The 17023-nt window shown below is 32.2% G+C and overlaps 1 protein-coding gene across 1 annotated transcript; it reads right to left on the bottom strand.

Annotated features, from left to right (window-relative positions):
- Positions 1-10783: 10783 nt before the first annotated feature.
- Positions 10784-13666, bottom strand: LOC131629872 (probable serine/threonine-protein kinase PBL7). The gene is made up of 5 exons (XM_058900674.1): positions 13355-13666; positions 12192-12382; positions 11845-12034; positions 11368-11759; positions 10784-11268 (listed from the first exon to the last, which is right to left on the bottom strand). The coding sequence occupies exons 1-5, from the start codon at positions 13452-13454 to the stop codon at positions 11002-11004; spliced, it is 1140 nt and encodes a 379-aa protein (XP_058756657.1). The 5' UTR covers positions 13455-13666; the 3' UTR covers positions 10784-11001.
- Positions 13667-17023: the final 3357 nt, after the last annotated feature.

Below are 17023 nucleotides of genomic sequence, written 5' to 3'. Positions count from 1 at the left end.
AATAGTGTGATTTATTCAAAGAAATTCCTTGTTCGGATCTTGTGATCTTGATATCAAGAGTCACACTTGCTTCTCCGAGATCTTTCATATCAAAGTTGTTGCACAATAATGGTTTCACATCATTAATGGCCTGAATGTTTGATGCAAATATGAGTAAATCGTCTACATAGAGACACATGATAGTCCAGATGTAATTATCATATTTGTAATAGATGCAATTAAGTTATCAAACTTTTCATACCATTGTTTAAGAGCTTGTTTTAATCCATACAAAGATTTGTCTAACTTACAGACCTTGTTTTCTTGTCCATGTATCATAAACGCTTCCGGTTGTTCCATATAGATTTCTTCTTCTAAGTCATCATTTTAAAAAGATGTTTTAACATCCATTTGGTATACTATTGATTTATGAATAGCGGTTAATGAAATAAGTACCTTAATGAATGTCATTCTAGTCACTAGAGAAAAGGTGTCAAAGAAATCTATATTTTCTCTTTGTTTAAAACCCTTGGCTACAAGGCGAGCCTTGTATTTATCAATAGTTTTAAAAAAATTAATTATAAAAATGGTTATGGATATAACTTGTTTATAACCATTTTAAGATAATGAAATCTAGTTATGACAATTGGTTTTATAAATTGGGTATAACATATAAATTATATGTGGTTATGAATTTGTTATGAGAATTAACCGTCCATGAGCATCCTTAGGCTCACGTCACCAACCTCTCAATGGTGGTCAATATTTCTATATTACTTTAGTTCTTTCTAGAGCTTTCATGGTAGATTTGTATGATGATAGTTCGAGGTTCTTCTATCTTTCCCATACACTTATAATTCTAGGTTCTTCTACCATATTCATACATATTATACTTCTAGGATACTCTACCATTTTCATAAATATTATATATAAGAATATTATAGATATTTGTAGCAATTTCAACACTTCTCCTTGATGCAAATTTTTGTGACTCCAAGCATAGTTCACAGCTCTTCAAATCTTGGTCTCGGCAACGCCTTCGTGAATATGTCTGTAATTTGATCTTTTGTCATGCAGTAGTCAAGTTTGATCTCTTTAGCTTCTATGATAAAGTGATACTTGATTGATATGTGTTTTGTTCTGATGTGATGCACTGGATTTTTTCGTCATTGCAATTGCTGATTTGTTGTCACAATTACTTTTAATAGGCTCATCTTGTTTTTCTCTCATCTCTTCAAGTATCATGTGAAGCCATATAGCTTGACTCATTGCTTCACCAGTTGCCACGTAATCTGCTTCTACTATTGATTGTGTAACCGTAACTTGCTTCTCTAACGCCCAAGAGAATATTCCTGATCCTAGAGAGAAAGCATAGCCAAAGGTGTTTTTCATGTCATATACCAAACCGGCCCGATCCCTGTCAATGTAGCCAAGTAATCCTGAGTTGGTTTCGATAGTGTACCATATACCAAACTCTTTTGTTCCTTGTAGATACCTCAAAATTCTTTTTCCTGCTCCAAAGTGTATTTGACTTAGACTTTGCATGAATCTTGATAGAATACTTGTAGCATACATTATTCCTAGTCGTGTAGCTCTCAAATATATGAGCCTTCCAATTAGACTTATGCATTTAGATGCATCAGTATTTGGTGCTCTATCATTCTTCTGTAGTTTCTCATTTTTTATGAGTGGAGTAGCGACATGTTTGCAACCGTACATCTTGAATTTCTTAAGTAAGCCTTTTGTGTATTTCTTTTGCAAGATGAATACCCGTTCATTTCTCTGACTTACCTCTACACTGAGGAAGTAACTCCTCAAACCAAGGTCGGTCATCTCAAAGGTCTTCATCATTTTTTCTTTGAACTCCATCAACATCTTAGTATTGTTTCACGTGTATATAAGGTCATCTACATATAGATAGAGTAAGAGAATGTACTAACCTTGGGACTTGATGTAAAGTGTAAGCTCACTCTTGCTCCTCCTGAATCCTCAATCTATGAAATACTGATCGATTATGCTATACCATGCTCGAGGTGCTTGCTTCAAACTATAGAGTGCTTTCTCTTAAAACTTTTCTTTATTCGCCTTCAGACATGAATCCTTGTGGTTACTCCACACAGATCTCTCCTTCAAGTACACCCTTGAGAAAGGAAGATTTACATCTAGTTGATGGATACACCATCCTTTTTGTGCTGCAAGAGTTATTAGAGCTATTATGGTATCAAGACGAGCTACTGGTGCAAATGTCTCATTGTGGTCAATCTTAGGTTGATGTGAGTAACCCTTAGCTACTAGTCTGACCTTGTGTTTCTGTATGGTTCCATCAGGGTTCAGCTTTGTCTTATGGACCCACTTAACCCCAATGATATCTTTTCTATTGGGACGATTTACTAACTCCCATGTGTTTCTTTCTCTATCATCTTTATCTCTTTTTCTATTGCCCTGACTAGAGCTGTAAAATGGGTCGGCCTAGCCCGCTTCGGCCCGGTGGGCCAACATGTTTAAATGGGCTGGTTTGACCAGACCCGATTGCTTAATGGGCTACAAAAATGAGCCCGTATGGTTTTTTAAAGGCCCGTATAGCCCGATGGGCCAGCCGATCCGTATTTAATATTATAGTTTTAATTTTATAAAAGGGATGTAATGGATAAAAGCTACATAATATAAGTAGAGAGTCATCATAAACTTAATTAAGTGATGTTTAAAAAGGGGGAGTACTCTTTGCCGCGATCACTTCTTAGTACTTTTATCCGTTTTCCACTTTGATTTTCCGCAAGGGTCTTGAACCTTTTGAATACTCCAAAGACTTATGATTTTTCTTTTAGGAAATACACCCATGTCATTCTAGAGAAGTCGTTAACGAAGAGTATAAAGTACTTATTGTTCTCGTGTGATAGGGTCATCATCGGTCAACAGACGTCAATGTGTATCAGCTCCAACAGGTCTTTTTCTCTCCATGCTCCGCGTGTTGAGAATGAAAATCGGTGATGCTTACCTAGGAAACACCCTTCGCACACTTCATTGTTCTCTTTTATGCTTGGAAGATCTCTCATCATGTTCTTCTCAGGTAACAGCTTCAAGGCATGTATGTTGAAGTAGCCAAATCTTCGATGACAGAGCCATGAATCATCAACTTGTACCTTTAGGGCAATGTTAGTTGCATATTTTATATTTAGAGGGAACACATTTTTAAACTTTCGGGACATAGTAATTAGAACTTTATCCACAATTTTCTTGTCAAGAATATCCTCCCTAAAAGCTCTCCTTTGATTATCTATTTCTTTAACTTTAGAATAGTAATCTTTAACCGTCCTAAAATCCTTCATCTTCAATAGTTCAAAATCTTTTCTTAGAGATTTAAGTTTAACAACACGTACCTTATCACTTCCTTGAAACTCCTCATGCAATGTGTTCCATGCATCTTTGGCAGTCTTAACTCCCATAATTCTTGAAAAAATTGCACCAGTCACCGTTTATTGCAAGGTGAACAACGCCTTTGAATTTTTTGGTTTTTTTATTCAACTCCTTTTCTTGAGCTACATTAAGAGTTGAAGTATCCGCGAGAACGGTGAAGCCTTCTTCTACTATGTCCCATAAATCTAGAGATGAAAATAATGTTTCCATTTTAACACGTGGGAAATCATATTTTTCACCATTGAAAATAGGGATAGAAATAGATGATGATTGAGTGGTGTTATCCATAGCTTAGAAATCGTTTTTTTAGGAGTGGGTTAATAGTACAAGGGGAATTTTCGAAGTAGTTGGAAGATTTTTGAAATACTAGGTAGGTAACATAACTACGCCTAATGTATGATCACATAGCTTTGATGTCACTGTTAGTAGTTGATTAATTGATAGTTGATAAAGGATAGTTTTAGAGAATTGTTTAGAAAGAAGGCTATGTCATTGATTTCTTGGATGATGAATTACAAGATACCAACTGCCTATTTATAGGTTCAAGTCACCAACCTCTTAATGATGGTGAATATTTCTACATTAATTTAGTTCTTTCTAGGGTTCTCATGATAGATTAGTATCATGATAGTTCTAGGTTCTTCTGTCTTTCCATACACTTATCATTCTAGATTCTTCTATCATATTCATACATATTATAGTTCTAGGATATTGTAACATTTTCAAACATATTATATTTAAGAATGTTCTAGAAATTTATAGCAATTTCAACAAATACACGTCAACCTATAGAAAATTACTCTAACAACAAAGACATTCTAATTAAATCACGAAATAATTCAAATGTCCAACTCAGACTAGCATACATCAATTTCTACATAAACTTTGCTTCTAACCATCTCCAATTTTGCTTATGTATAGCAATATTATGTAGCATAAACATGATTTTGAAAATAGTTTTCTATTTCTTAAAAAAGTGATTTTTCTGTTAAGTAATTAAATATATTATTCTAAACATAAATAAATGAAAAAAGTAAATGTATGAAATCCATATTTTTACAAATTACATAAACATCAACAATAATAATGGTTTGTTATATAAGTGGTTTTTGTGGTTTGAAGAATTTTGTGGAGAATTTTTATTTAAAGTAATCAATTGCATGTTGGTCTGTCATTATTTTACTATTATTAGCTAGCACGCAAATTCAAAAGGGAACTTATTATTTTTCTATAGCAAACATGTCAAATACAAAAATATCTTAAATCTACGGTATAACAAATGCAATGAAAACATTATAACTCATATAACAACTCCCAAGGTTCTGCCTTAAGAAAATATGTCTGATATCTGTCAAAATAAAAGAACCAACCTATATGTTTTCTATTAACTTTACCAAATACAAAGTTGACTTAGCACCTTCCAAATGGAAACCTCAAACCGCTTGCACCAGGAAATTATAATCTCAGACACAAGCAAATTTTCTCACATATAAATAGAAGGGAAAAGGTTAAAAATAGATATTTTAGCTACTATTTTAATCAAGAGATAATGTTTCTCTATATAACTTGGACGGATTATCCATCCAAAAGGTACCATGTCCAAATCAGACCAGGAATTTCCCTTTAAACTATTTGCTCCTATCAGGTTCGCATTAGAACAGTCCCTGATTCAGATTTCAATGAAACTAAGTTACACAATCAACAAATGTCAAGTACCGTGTATAATAAAATTGGTAAGATCCAGATTTTAAATCAAGTGGAAAATCGAAAAGTAATTGCAAATTTGAATGCTTTAGGTTATATGCAAAGAACCCAATACATAAAAAATTAAGGATTGAAAAAAACACAGTTAGAAGAAGATTATTGATGAACTAACCTTGAGACACGCCAATATTCTTTCTTCCTTCCTATTATTACAACACTAACATGAGATTGATAAAGAGCAGCAACCCTGTAAATCTTCCATTGCAAAGTTGAATGCTTTGGGTTAAACAAAAAAACCTAATACAGAAAAATTAAAGGATTGAAACAAGCATTGTGAGAAGAATATTGTCAAAGAACTAACCTTGATAATTGAAAAAACCTTCATCCCTTATTAATATCACAACTATCTGGCCAGCAACAAAAACCGCTTCTAGTAAGATTCAGATTGAAAATCAAGTGGAAAACCGAAAAGTAACTACAAAGTTGAATGCTTTAGGTTAAACAAAAAGAAACCAATACAGAAAAATTAAGGATCGAAACAAACACACTAAGAAGAAGATTGTCGAAGAACTAACCTTGAGACATGCCAATATTCATTCTTCCTTCTCATTCCTGTAACACCAACATGAGATTGATAAAGAGAAGAAACCTTCCAGAACCCTGTTGTCTTTGTTAAAGAAAAAGGAAGAGAGAGGCAGTAGAAGAGAGAAGAAAGAAGCACAAAAATAGAGAGGCAGCGGTAGAGAGAACAAAGGAAGAGGAAGAGATAAGAAAGAAGAAGAGGAAGAGAGAGAACGTGAGTTTGCATCTTTTGGGGGGAAACGGGATTTTTTTTTAATTGCATGTGACTTTGAAAAATGAAAAAAAGTTGTAGAATTTGAAAACATGTAGTTTGTTTTGAACCAATCAACATAAACAATGGACATCATAAGCAAAAGTGGAAGGAAAAAGCAAACTATTTGATTCAATATGATAGTTTGGTTGCAAAAAATAAATTTTAGACACAAATTTCCCCCAAATCAATGACGTGGCAAAAAATGAGATAAGAGTATGAATGTCTTTTCGAGAACAATTGATTTTCCTATATTATATATTTTATACTTGAAGTGTTAAATTTTTATTGGGTGATTTAAAAGAACCGGGTTGTTATGTTCGATAGTGGCTAGTTTGTAGGGGTAGAAAGAACCACTTAAAAAAACAAAAGGGAGGAGTTTTAAAAAACGTTCGCGGTAGCGTCGCGTTCGTGAAAACATTTTCGCATTTTTTGTCGATGTAGATGTCGCAACACTAATCGCGGTCGTCACGGTGTAATTATTTATATTTTATTTTTTATTTTATAAAATAGTGATAAAAGTATCGAAATCAAATGTCAATATTGTTTATTGTAATTATTTTTGTGATTGTGGACCTTTTTTAAAATTCTGATCCACATACCTTTTTTAAAATCCTGATCCACGTGTACCACTTATAAAAATTTTAATTATTTTTTAATATATTAAAATGTAACAAACAGTTTTAAATGGAAACATAATTTTCTATAAGTAGTATATTAAAACGAAGCCCTAGTTTATTTAAAATCAAACCCTAGTTTCATTCAAACTTCAACGGCAAACTACAACCTCCCTCTCTCTTTTCTTCCTGTTTCTTGCCGTCACTGCCTATACGAGAAAGAAGAGCACCAACCGAGAGATGATGAACCATGATGATGCTGCTATGGATGAGTCACAACCATCTTCATCACCTTCATCACCCGTTATTAGACCATTACCATTTGAATACACACCATTAACACCTCCCATCCGCCCTTTTGACCCAAAAACATTCTTTCATTCAAACATTTTGTACCCTGGTGTTCCATCTGCTAATGCACTTTCATATGAAGAAAAAGATATGGTGAATGTATCATCATGGCTTACACTTTCACTTCCATCTTATTCACCATTGCTACCACCACCTCAACCTTCACTTTCGCCTCCTAATGCTATTACTACCAATAACAAGGTGCTGGAAAGTCCTCCAAGTATTCAACCACAAGGACCCTTCCTTCCATAGACTTCATATTCAATTTTTTTAGTTTGATATATGTAGTTTTTTATTTGATCTATATATCAGTGTCTTTCAACACTTATTAATAGTGACAGTTTATTCTTTTCTTTATAGTTTTTATGTTTTTCTGTAAATAGTTGATGTTTTTTTATCTGAGTTTCGTTGTTTTATGGAGTTTCTTCTGATCTAACCTTTTTTTTTTTCTTTAGACTCAGTCACAAAAAGATTAACTTATTCTTTAGACTTAGTCACGGTTCATAGATGGTTTATTTTCATAACCAATTCATATGTTACCAAATTTTATAACTAATTGATTTAATAACCGGATTTTAGTTTTATAATTGGTTTTAAACGTAAAAATTTCCATTTTAAAAAGTTAAAATTAAATTTTTTATATTGATTAAAACACTTTTATAAGAAAGTAATAAAAATTTATTAATTTAATTATCAAATCAAATTTAAATTATATATTTTTTAAATTCTAAATTTTCCTTTTCTCACATTACTATATTTCCTTAATTCTCCTAATTCAATATAACCCAGGAATCAAATATGTGCATATAAATTTCTTAGTAAAAAAATGGCTACAGTAAGTGTTTTTTTTATAGTTACAATAAAAGATTATACATATTAATAATTTTAATCGGAACAATTTGTAGATGAAATGTAGAAATTTCCAATTTACTATTAAGTTCTGTGTGGTAAATTTAAGGGTGGCGAGTAGTTTATGGATGATGGCTAATGGTTGATAGTTTATAGTTGTTGGTTGATGACTATTGACTAATAGTTGAATAGTTAATTAAAGTGTTTGGTAAATTAGTGGTTTAACTAGTTGATAAATGTAAAATAATACAAAAAAGATACTCCCTCCGTTCTTTTTTAAGTGTCGTTTTAGAAGAATTTTTTTTGTTCCTATTTAAGTGTCGTTTTATAATTTAATGTTATAATTTGTCATTTATACCCTTATTTTTTCAATAACTCCACCTCAAAATTTTCAATTAGTTATTGAAAAAAGAGAGTGTAGGATTGAATTTATTAGGAAAGAGAAAAATAAATAAGGGTATAATAGAAAATGAAATTCTAATAATCAATTATCTTGGTTGTAGAGCTTTTTGCTAAAACGACACTTAAAAAGGAACGGAGGGAGTATTTTTTAATTAATAATGAAAGAAAAAATGATAAGCTATAATCTAAAACACTATTTAAAATAAGATCTAAAAAATAAGCTATAAGTAAAATAAACTATAAGCTCGTGATAAAAAAATTATTATTAAATAATTATTTTATTATCATACAAGCTTATGAGCTTTAAGCCATAAATTTAAAATATAGTTTGTCAAACAAAGACTTAAACTAAAAAAAAATTATTAATTGACGCAATAGTGGTAGAAATTAAATTAAAAATAGTATAGTTAACTATGAATATCAATGCTAATAATAATGAATAAACGTTATGAAGTTTTTCAAAACAATAAACGTAATCAACATTCGGTTTTAGATTTTTATTTTATTTTTAATCAAGTTATATTGAAGGGAAACAAAAATTTAAAAACACTACTACAAAAGAGGGGCTAAAAACGAGCCCAACAAAAAAAAAAATTGCTCACCAATTACTGACTTTTTTTTTTTTTTTATTCTGAACAAATAATAATTATAATAACAAGAAATTGCAACAATAAAAACTGTAGCAATTAAAAGAGAAATCTAAAACGGAGAATGATTAAATTGTGGGCAGTGAACCGAATGTTTTTCAAAAATAAATTTTACAACATTTTACAAAAAATTATGTTTTTTAAAGATATTAAAAAAATTTAATTATAAAAAAAATAATTTAAAATATTTTTATTTTAGATATGAATTTGGTTGAAACTACATTAATAACTTTTTTTTTTTGGAAGAAACAATAATAACATGTTTAAATATATTAATTTGGTTAAAACCAGAGTCATAATTAACCGGTTTTTGATAAATATCAATGTGGATAATTTTGGGCACTCCTCCTAATCACTGTCAATTAAATTCATGATATTCATCCGTTTTATATGACAGTGAAAAGAGGAAATGGATTGTCTAGTGGGTTTCCTCTACTGCCATTTCTCCTGCGCAATTCATGATCATTGAATTTAATCTAACGGTTGAAATCTTTCTGTTTTATAATGCAGATTTTTTAACAACTTCTTTTTTCCACCATTGAATTAAATCTAAAGGCTACAAACCGGAGAGAATCTAGATCCGTGAAAAGATGAGTATTTTATTTTAATGAAATATAAAACTTAACAAGTCTATATATATATATATATATATATATATATATATATATATATATATATATATATATATATATATATATATATAGGGGGCGACTCAAGTGAGAACACTTGGTTATTATGAGAAATGAATCACGACCATTAAATTTTGATTTGTTGATTTTAATGGACTGGATTGATTTTCTTTCTAAGATCTTTAAAATAAATATTAAACTATTTTAGCAACATCCACCTTATGGTGCATTTAACTATTTTTTAGTTAAAGCTAGCTAAAACACCTTCATAAAAATAAGTGGATGTATTTGTAGATTTTACCTAAGCTATTACATCCCATTTTGGTGCGGAAAAGTAAATTTACCTAAGCTATTGATTCGAGGGACTTGACTATTATTCAAAAGGCAACGAAGAGGGAAAACCCTAAAGGTGAGTGTGTGAATAATGTTTTGATTCAAATATTTATCTTTGAGTTAGTAATCTAAGGGTTAATTGATTTATCTTGCCATACAATCCTATTAGCCATACATCTAAGCAATTTATCAGCAATTTATATATGGGAAAAGTAAATGCGGAAAGAAAAATGTCTTTTCCGCAAATTTTCAAGAGTCAAGAAAGGAATAACCCAAAATAGTCTTAATCAATAAGCCAAGGTATGACATCGAAATAGTAATAAATTCATGATTCCTAAATTATGATAATGCTAAACTAAATGAGTAGACTAGCATCCTATAATAAATTATAAAGAATAAAAAAGAACATCCCTTTGAATCTTGATAGAAACGAGGGAAAACAACCAAAAATCAAGGTGAAACAACGAGGCATGGTCGCCGAAGTTCACCGAGACCTATGGGCCTAAACACCAAGTGGGTGCAGGCGAAGCCGGTCAAAAATTATAAGCCACACTGTTACGCAAAACTTGACTCGAGGGGAAATTGGGTCAAAAATTATAAGCCACAACTATGTTTCGCAAAACTTGACTCGAGGGGAAATTGTTCCCGCGCATGGATTAAGGTAGCATTTAGTGGCCCAACAAAGTGACTGGTCCATAACAATTAACAAACATATCAATCCCAATAACTACCACAAAGACCAAAACAAGTGTTATGATGTCAAGCCAGATAAAGATGTCAATTCGATCAACTTCGGATCCAAAATAGTTTCTAAGTCCTCGGAAGCAAGCATGGACTTGCTTTTCAAAAACACTTGATTAAAAAAATGATTGAAAAATAACTGTTAAATGATAGAATGAACAACTTGCTTCCGAACAACTATCTTTGCAATGAAGAAAATAACTGTATTTTTTTCATCATTGTAAAGTTTGTTGTTAGCTCTTGTTTATATCTATCTGTAAATAATATTTTAAACACATTTTTCACTTTTTCAAAAATAAATAAATAAATTTGATGCATATGGTATTTGTCCAAAACTGCAACAATAAAGACACTGACCACAAAGTTTTTTCACAACTATCCATCATATCCTATGAGCTGAGGAGAGAACACCACAAAAGAACACTGATATTAACATCTACAAACCTATATTTTGAACCATGTTGTCACCCTCATTAAACAACAAATTTGAAAATTTCTCCAAATCATTGTCCCCTTCTGGTTCTAGGAGGAGTGCGAGGAGCGCGGTGCGAGTTCTGGACTGTCTGTGTATTGTGATTGTATCTTTGTGAAGCAAGGTAAGATAAAGCAGTGACAACGTCAGCTATAACTGGACGCATATTAGCTTGTTCTTGAACACACATTGCTGCAACAGCAAGGGCCTGGTATAGCCCTCTTGAAGGATACTGACCTTGAAGCGTAGGATCGGCCATTTGTGAAAATTTCTTTCGATCTTTGAACAACGGTCTAGCCTGCAAGCAAAAGGCAAACCATATATTGAATCTCATTATGAAGTACTTCAATAGTTAAAGGCCATTTTAAAACAAAAAACCCAAGATTTTCTCTCTTACCCATGCAACAAGATTCTGCTCGGCTGCAGATTTTGAATAGTCGATTGCTTTCCTTCCTGTGATTATTTCTAGAAGAACTACACCGAAACTATAAACATCTGATTTGAGAGTGAGTTGCCCGGTCATGGCATACTCTGGAGCACAATATCCATAGGTTCCCATAACCCTTGTCGATACATGGGTGTTTTCTCCGACCGGGCCAAGTTTCGCCAAACCAAAATCAGACAACTTTGGGTGATACTCTTCGCCAAGCAAAATGTTGGAGCACTTCAAATCTCGGTATATAACCGGAGGATTAGCTTTGTCGTGTAGATATTCCAACCCCTTTGCTGCCCCAGCAGCTATTTTCATTCGCGTGTTCCAATCAAGTCGCTTCTTACCAGGAGATATATCTGCAAACCAAATATGTATAATCCATAAATAACAAGATAGCATCAAATAGCATCAAATTCAGAGAGAAAAAGAACGCATGAATACCATGCAAGTGGTCTTCCAAGGATCCTAATGACATAAATTCATAAACTAGAAGCCTTTGATCTCCATCAGCACAATAACCAAGAAGATTGACAAGGTTAGGATGGTGAAGTAGACTTAACATCAATACTTCAACAAGGAATTCCCGATTCCCTTGGAGTCCGTTTCGGTCAAGTTGCTTGATTGCGACAACCTATATTCAATGTTAAAAAAGATGAAACAAGTTACAAACTCAACCTTTTGAAGAGTTCCATGTTAAGGTAGATAGAAAGCGGAAGAATTATTTCATTGCCCTGCAAGTTTCCTTTAATCTCCATTAACAAAAAATAATGATGATAAAGTATACTCACCTGATTAATACTTTCCATATGACCTTTGTATACTCTACCAAAGCCTCCCTCCCCTAAAAGACATTCTGCTTTAAAATTTCTAGTTGCAGATGCCAACTCGCGAAATGAGAAAGTCTGTGATGCAATGTGTTGAGTGCTCCCGTTTTTAGATTTATCCTTGGAGTTTGTTGATGAACTCCTCTTCAATTTCCCTACACTCAAGTGAGATGAATAATGACATCTAAGACCAACACATCTTACTGCAATCTCTAGGAACCATGTGTATACTACCATATATATGTTTCACTTTGGAATCTCCAAAAACAAATTAAACATTATTAACATAATATGAATCGCGAACTAGTTTTACACACATGCATTTTTTCAAAATCATCATCAATCGTACATACAATTTTGAGAGTTAGGATTATACTGTATGATAGAAGAAACCATAGAGCTCATATTGTTACCTTCATTAGCATATATCGTGTTGAGTTGACTATATCACGAAAATTAAGCAAGTTGATACTTGATAGCAATGTTAAATTTGTTAATATTTGGTTTTGAGTAACCTAGCAAATTAGTCCTCGTATCTGTAGAACACTCTCAAATTTGTCCCTGACGCTACGAATATTTCAAAAATGTCCCCGACTCTATTAAAATGTCAAATTAATCCCTATATATAACCACTTCCTATCAATTAAGTCTTCATATTAAACAACTTACTATCAATTTGACCCCTGTATTTAACCACTTACTGTCAATTTAGTCCCAAACATTAATACCGAACGACTAATACGAGTAACATTTGACAGAGTCAACGATCTTTTCGAAATATTCTGGCATGTTAACATAAAATTTGACAGAGTCAATGATCTTCTTGAAATATTCTGGCATGTTAACATTGCTATTATGATCTGTATATGGAAAATGCACATGTTGCTCTAGCTTCTAGTTTGGTCAATCACTAAAAAAATTGCAGTCATTAACCACATCAAATTCCACCTAAAAAAAATCATACATTTTTTTTTGCAAGAAATCCCAAATCAAGCAAGTAGATAAATTTCTAAAAGACATTACAAAATCACTGAAAACTCAATCATCTTCAATAGGGTTTGTTACTTCATCTTAAAACCATAAACCCATTGATGAACAGTTAAACCAACAAAAGAAAACAAAAATACCTGGGGTAGGTTTAACCTGAGGAGCAACACTATCTTGAACTTCCATCTTCACAATCTTCTTCTTGGTTCCTGAATTTCCAGAACACGGAATCCAACCCATATTTCCTCTTCTTTCTTTAGAGATCCGACCCGACCCGGAACACGGTGCTCCGGTCTAGCTACAGCAACTTGGAGAAGAACCTCTTTGTTCTCTTTCTCTCTTTTTCTCTGACTATGTCATTTTTTTATCATGTGTTTATGTTCTATGTTTCTTTGTCTTTGAATTTTGTGGGTATTTGGAGTTTGAAACTATTAATTTAGTCATTGGTTTTTTTTGTCGGAAAAAATTCCATGATTGGTTCAAATGCGTCTCCTAAAACCTACTTCAAAATAATCTTGAATATAAAATATTCTTTTTTTTTTTTATATTTTGGTTAAGAATAAAATAATTGCTTTTGAATTAAGTTTGTTTATTTATTTATTTAATAACATGTCATGCCAGCGACTACTGTATGCACATTGCTGTCTGTCTCAACCTTAAGAATCTAATTAATAAAATACCTAATGCTTTTTTGTTTGGGTTTGGAATATTTAATGCATTTATTAGGAATTAATGTGATCTTCATTTAATCTATTTATCTAAATAATCTATTAATAGCATTAGTGTTAACGGTTAACATCTTGTTCAAATTCTCTCATTCATTTTCGTACAAAATGATGTGGCCAAATCACAAGGCTCTCCGAGCAAACATTAATATGTGAAATTATTTTTAGTTATTTAGAAATTTATTAAACTAAAAACAAGAAAAAGAATATGTGAAATTATTTGTAATTATTTAAACATTTATTAAAATAAAAACAAGAAAAAGAACATATTTGATACAATAAGACATTCAATGAGCCATTTATTTATTTTTATTTATTCCCAAAAAGAAAAAGAACTACAACAAATTTAATGTTTGAATGTAATCTCTAACATAATAGAAATAATAATTTACTTAATTGATTAAGACATGTATTATAAGAAAATACTGTCATTATTTAAAGAGCATCCAACATTAGGTTATTAAGACATTTATTATGAAAAATACTATTATTAGTCAAAGAGCACCCAACATTAAACAAGAGGAGGGAGTATTTTTGCTAAAAAATAATGTGTTCTTCATACAGTAACAGACATGAATAGTGTAAACTTTGAAAAAAAATTGGGGTTATAGAAATTACTTAAATCACATGAAAATGGGTTGTAATTTTTTGGAAAAATATCTTTTTTGTCCCTTAAGTATATTTCAAGGTACAACGTTAACTTTTGTACACGTGGCATCTGACGTGGCACATGTTTGTACACGTGGCATCTGTTTGTCATTAAAGGTAATCAAAATTTCTAAAAACATTTCAAAAAATTTCCTTCATTAGGATTCAAACCGTGGACACATTGCTTGCAACACAACATATTTACCACTACACCTCTTTAACTTTTGTAATATCATTTACAAATGAAATATATTTTTACTTTTAATCTTTGTCTTCTTCATTTATATTTCTGACTGGAAAAATATCACTGGGTTTCTGGGTTTCACTATCTTCTTCTTCTTCATATGAACCCTAAAGCCCCAAATTCATAATATTCTGGGTTTCTGATGCATATTAATTTCCAGCATCGTTTACCTACCAATATAAATGGTTAAATAAAAATCTAATTAAAGACTGAAGAAACAGTTTCTATTAATTTTTCACGTTGGTCACGAAATAGTAAATCACCCATTTTGTTTGCAGATTCAGAACCGAAATCCAACCCAACAACAACACGAACTCAACATTCATCATCGTGTTCATCATACAAATGATCTTTTAATGGCTTCACTGATACTTTTATTTTCAGACCTTATTTGGATCCATGAGAGGGATGCTACAGCTCTACTAGCAGCGGATCCTCCATGAAACAGTGATTGATAATAATTCTTTGGAATTTGAATTCGGGTGTGTGTGGATTTTGTTTGGCCTTAAACTTTTTCAACTTTCATATGGAGATGAAAAACTGATGTACTTTACTATAATGTAATAACTTAGTTTAATTTTGTTTAATCTTCTTTGCTCTTACACTTGTGAAGATGTGTTAGAGAGAGAATGAGAATAATTGAAGAGTGGAGAGGTTTTGTATTAGGGGGGATGTGCTGGATGTAGAGTTACACTTTTGACATTGTTAATCCTATTTAACAATTTGGGGTTTTAGGATTTATGATTTTGAAACCCAGATTTAAACATCCAGGTTAAGGAAAGTATATTTTTCCAGTCAGAAATATAAATGAAGAAGACAAATATTAAAAGTAAAAATATATTTCATTTGTAAATGATATTACAAAAGTTAAAGAGGTGTAGTGGTAAATATGTTGTGTTGCAAGCAATGTGTCCACGGTTCAAATCTTAATGAAGGGTGAAATTTTGATTACCTTTGATGACAAACAGATGCCACCCAAGCAAAAGTTGACGCTGTTTGAAAAAAATGGACGGAGAGAACTAACGTGAAGCTTTTTTAACAACTAAAGGACCACTTTGACACTTTTTAAAGATAAGGGACCAAAATGTACCTTGGGGTATACTTAAGGGACCAAAAAGGGTATTTTGCCTAATTTTTTTAAGTGGTTATGTGATGAAATTGTTGATTAAAGGGATTTGAAGATTGAAATGCAAAAGAAAAAATTTCAAATTGAAGAAAGAGATTGTCCACACAAGAGGAATGTTGAAAATGCCAATAATGTTTGAGATTTTTAGTTTAGGGTTTAATCTAGTTATGTTTTATCCAAGGGGACTGTAATACGGTGAACTGACTTTTTATCGAAAATGTTGCGGTTAAGCAAGAGTCGCCACCGACTTTTATTTTATCCAATTATAGAAAGGCTAAAAGAACAGGAAAAGACCTTTTGAAAAGATTTTGAGTTCGGGGGGTAAGTTATACAAAGGGAAGGTGTAAGTCACCCTTTGCATCCATGGTTTATCCATAGGCTCTTAATTGCTTAGCTCACTTGTTTGTTTGAAATGTTTGAAAAGTAGGTATCAAAAGTAAAAACTTTGAAGAAGAACTTTAGCTTGTAAATAAGCGTAGTCTTTTGAATTTGATTTTGAAAAGAGGTGTGAAAAGTATTTTGATTTTTTTAGAGCAAGCAATTAGTAGCAACTACCCTAAGTTTGAAAATTCGTTCTTTTAGCTTTTCAGGCGAAAGGGTCTATCCATACCATGAGGAGGCAGGAAGTCTTTCAATTGGATGTACGGGTCATCGAAGGGTCATCGAGAGTTGTTGTTCGCCACAAGACTGTCCCTACCATAAAGAGGGCAGGTAGTCTCGGGGAAGGACATAATAGTCATTTGATTTTCTTAGGCATCATGCGAGGATACCTTAGCAATTGGGACAGAAGGCAACCTCGAGGGAGTTTCAATAACTTTGAAGGCAACATTTGCTTTAGGTATCCTCGGAATCGAGGGACTTGACTATTTTTAGGCAGCAATAATTAAGGCAACAAGGCAACAGTATAAGGCAACAGGCAACAAGAGGGATTACCCTAAAGGTGTGTGGGTGCACAATCACGTGGTTAACTTCGAAGACATTTATCTTGTAATTAGGTGATCTAGGTTCATTTCATGGTTATCACTCCCTAAATTACTAACCACGCAATTAAAATAAAATAAAGGCA

Source organism: Vicia villosa, unplaced genomic scaffold, assembly GCF_029867415.1.
Source record: "Vicia villosa cultivar HV-30 ecotype Madison, WI unplaced genomic scaffold, Vvil1.0 ctg.000621F_1_1, whole genome shotgun sequence".
Classification (NCBI taxonomy): Eukaryota; Viridiplantae; Streptophyta; class Magnoliopsida; order Fabales; family Fabaceae; genus Vicia; species Vicia villosa.
Note: the sequence above shows the minus strand (reverse complement) of the source record. Positions and strands in the feature narration are given on the sequence as shown.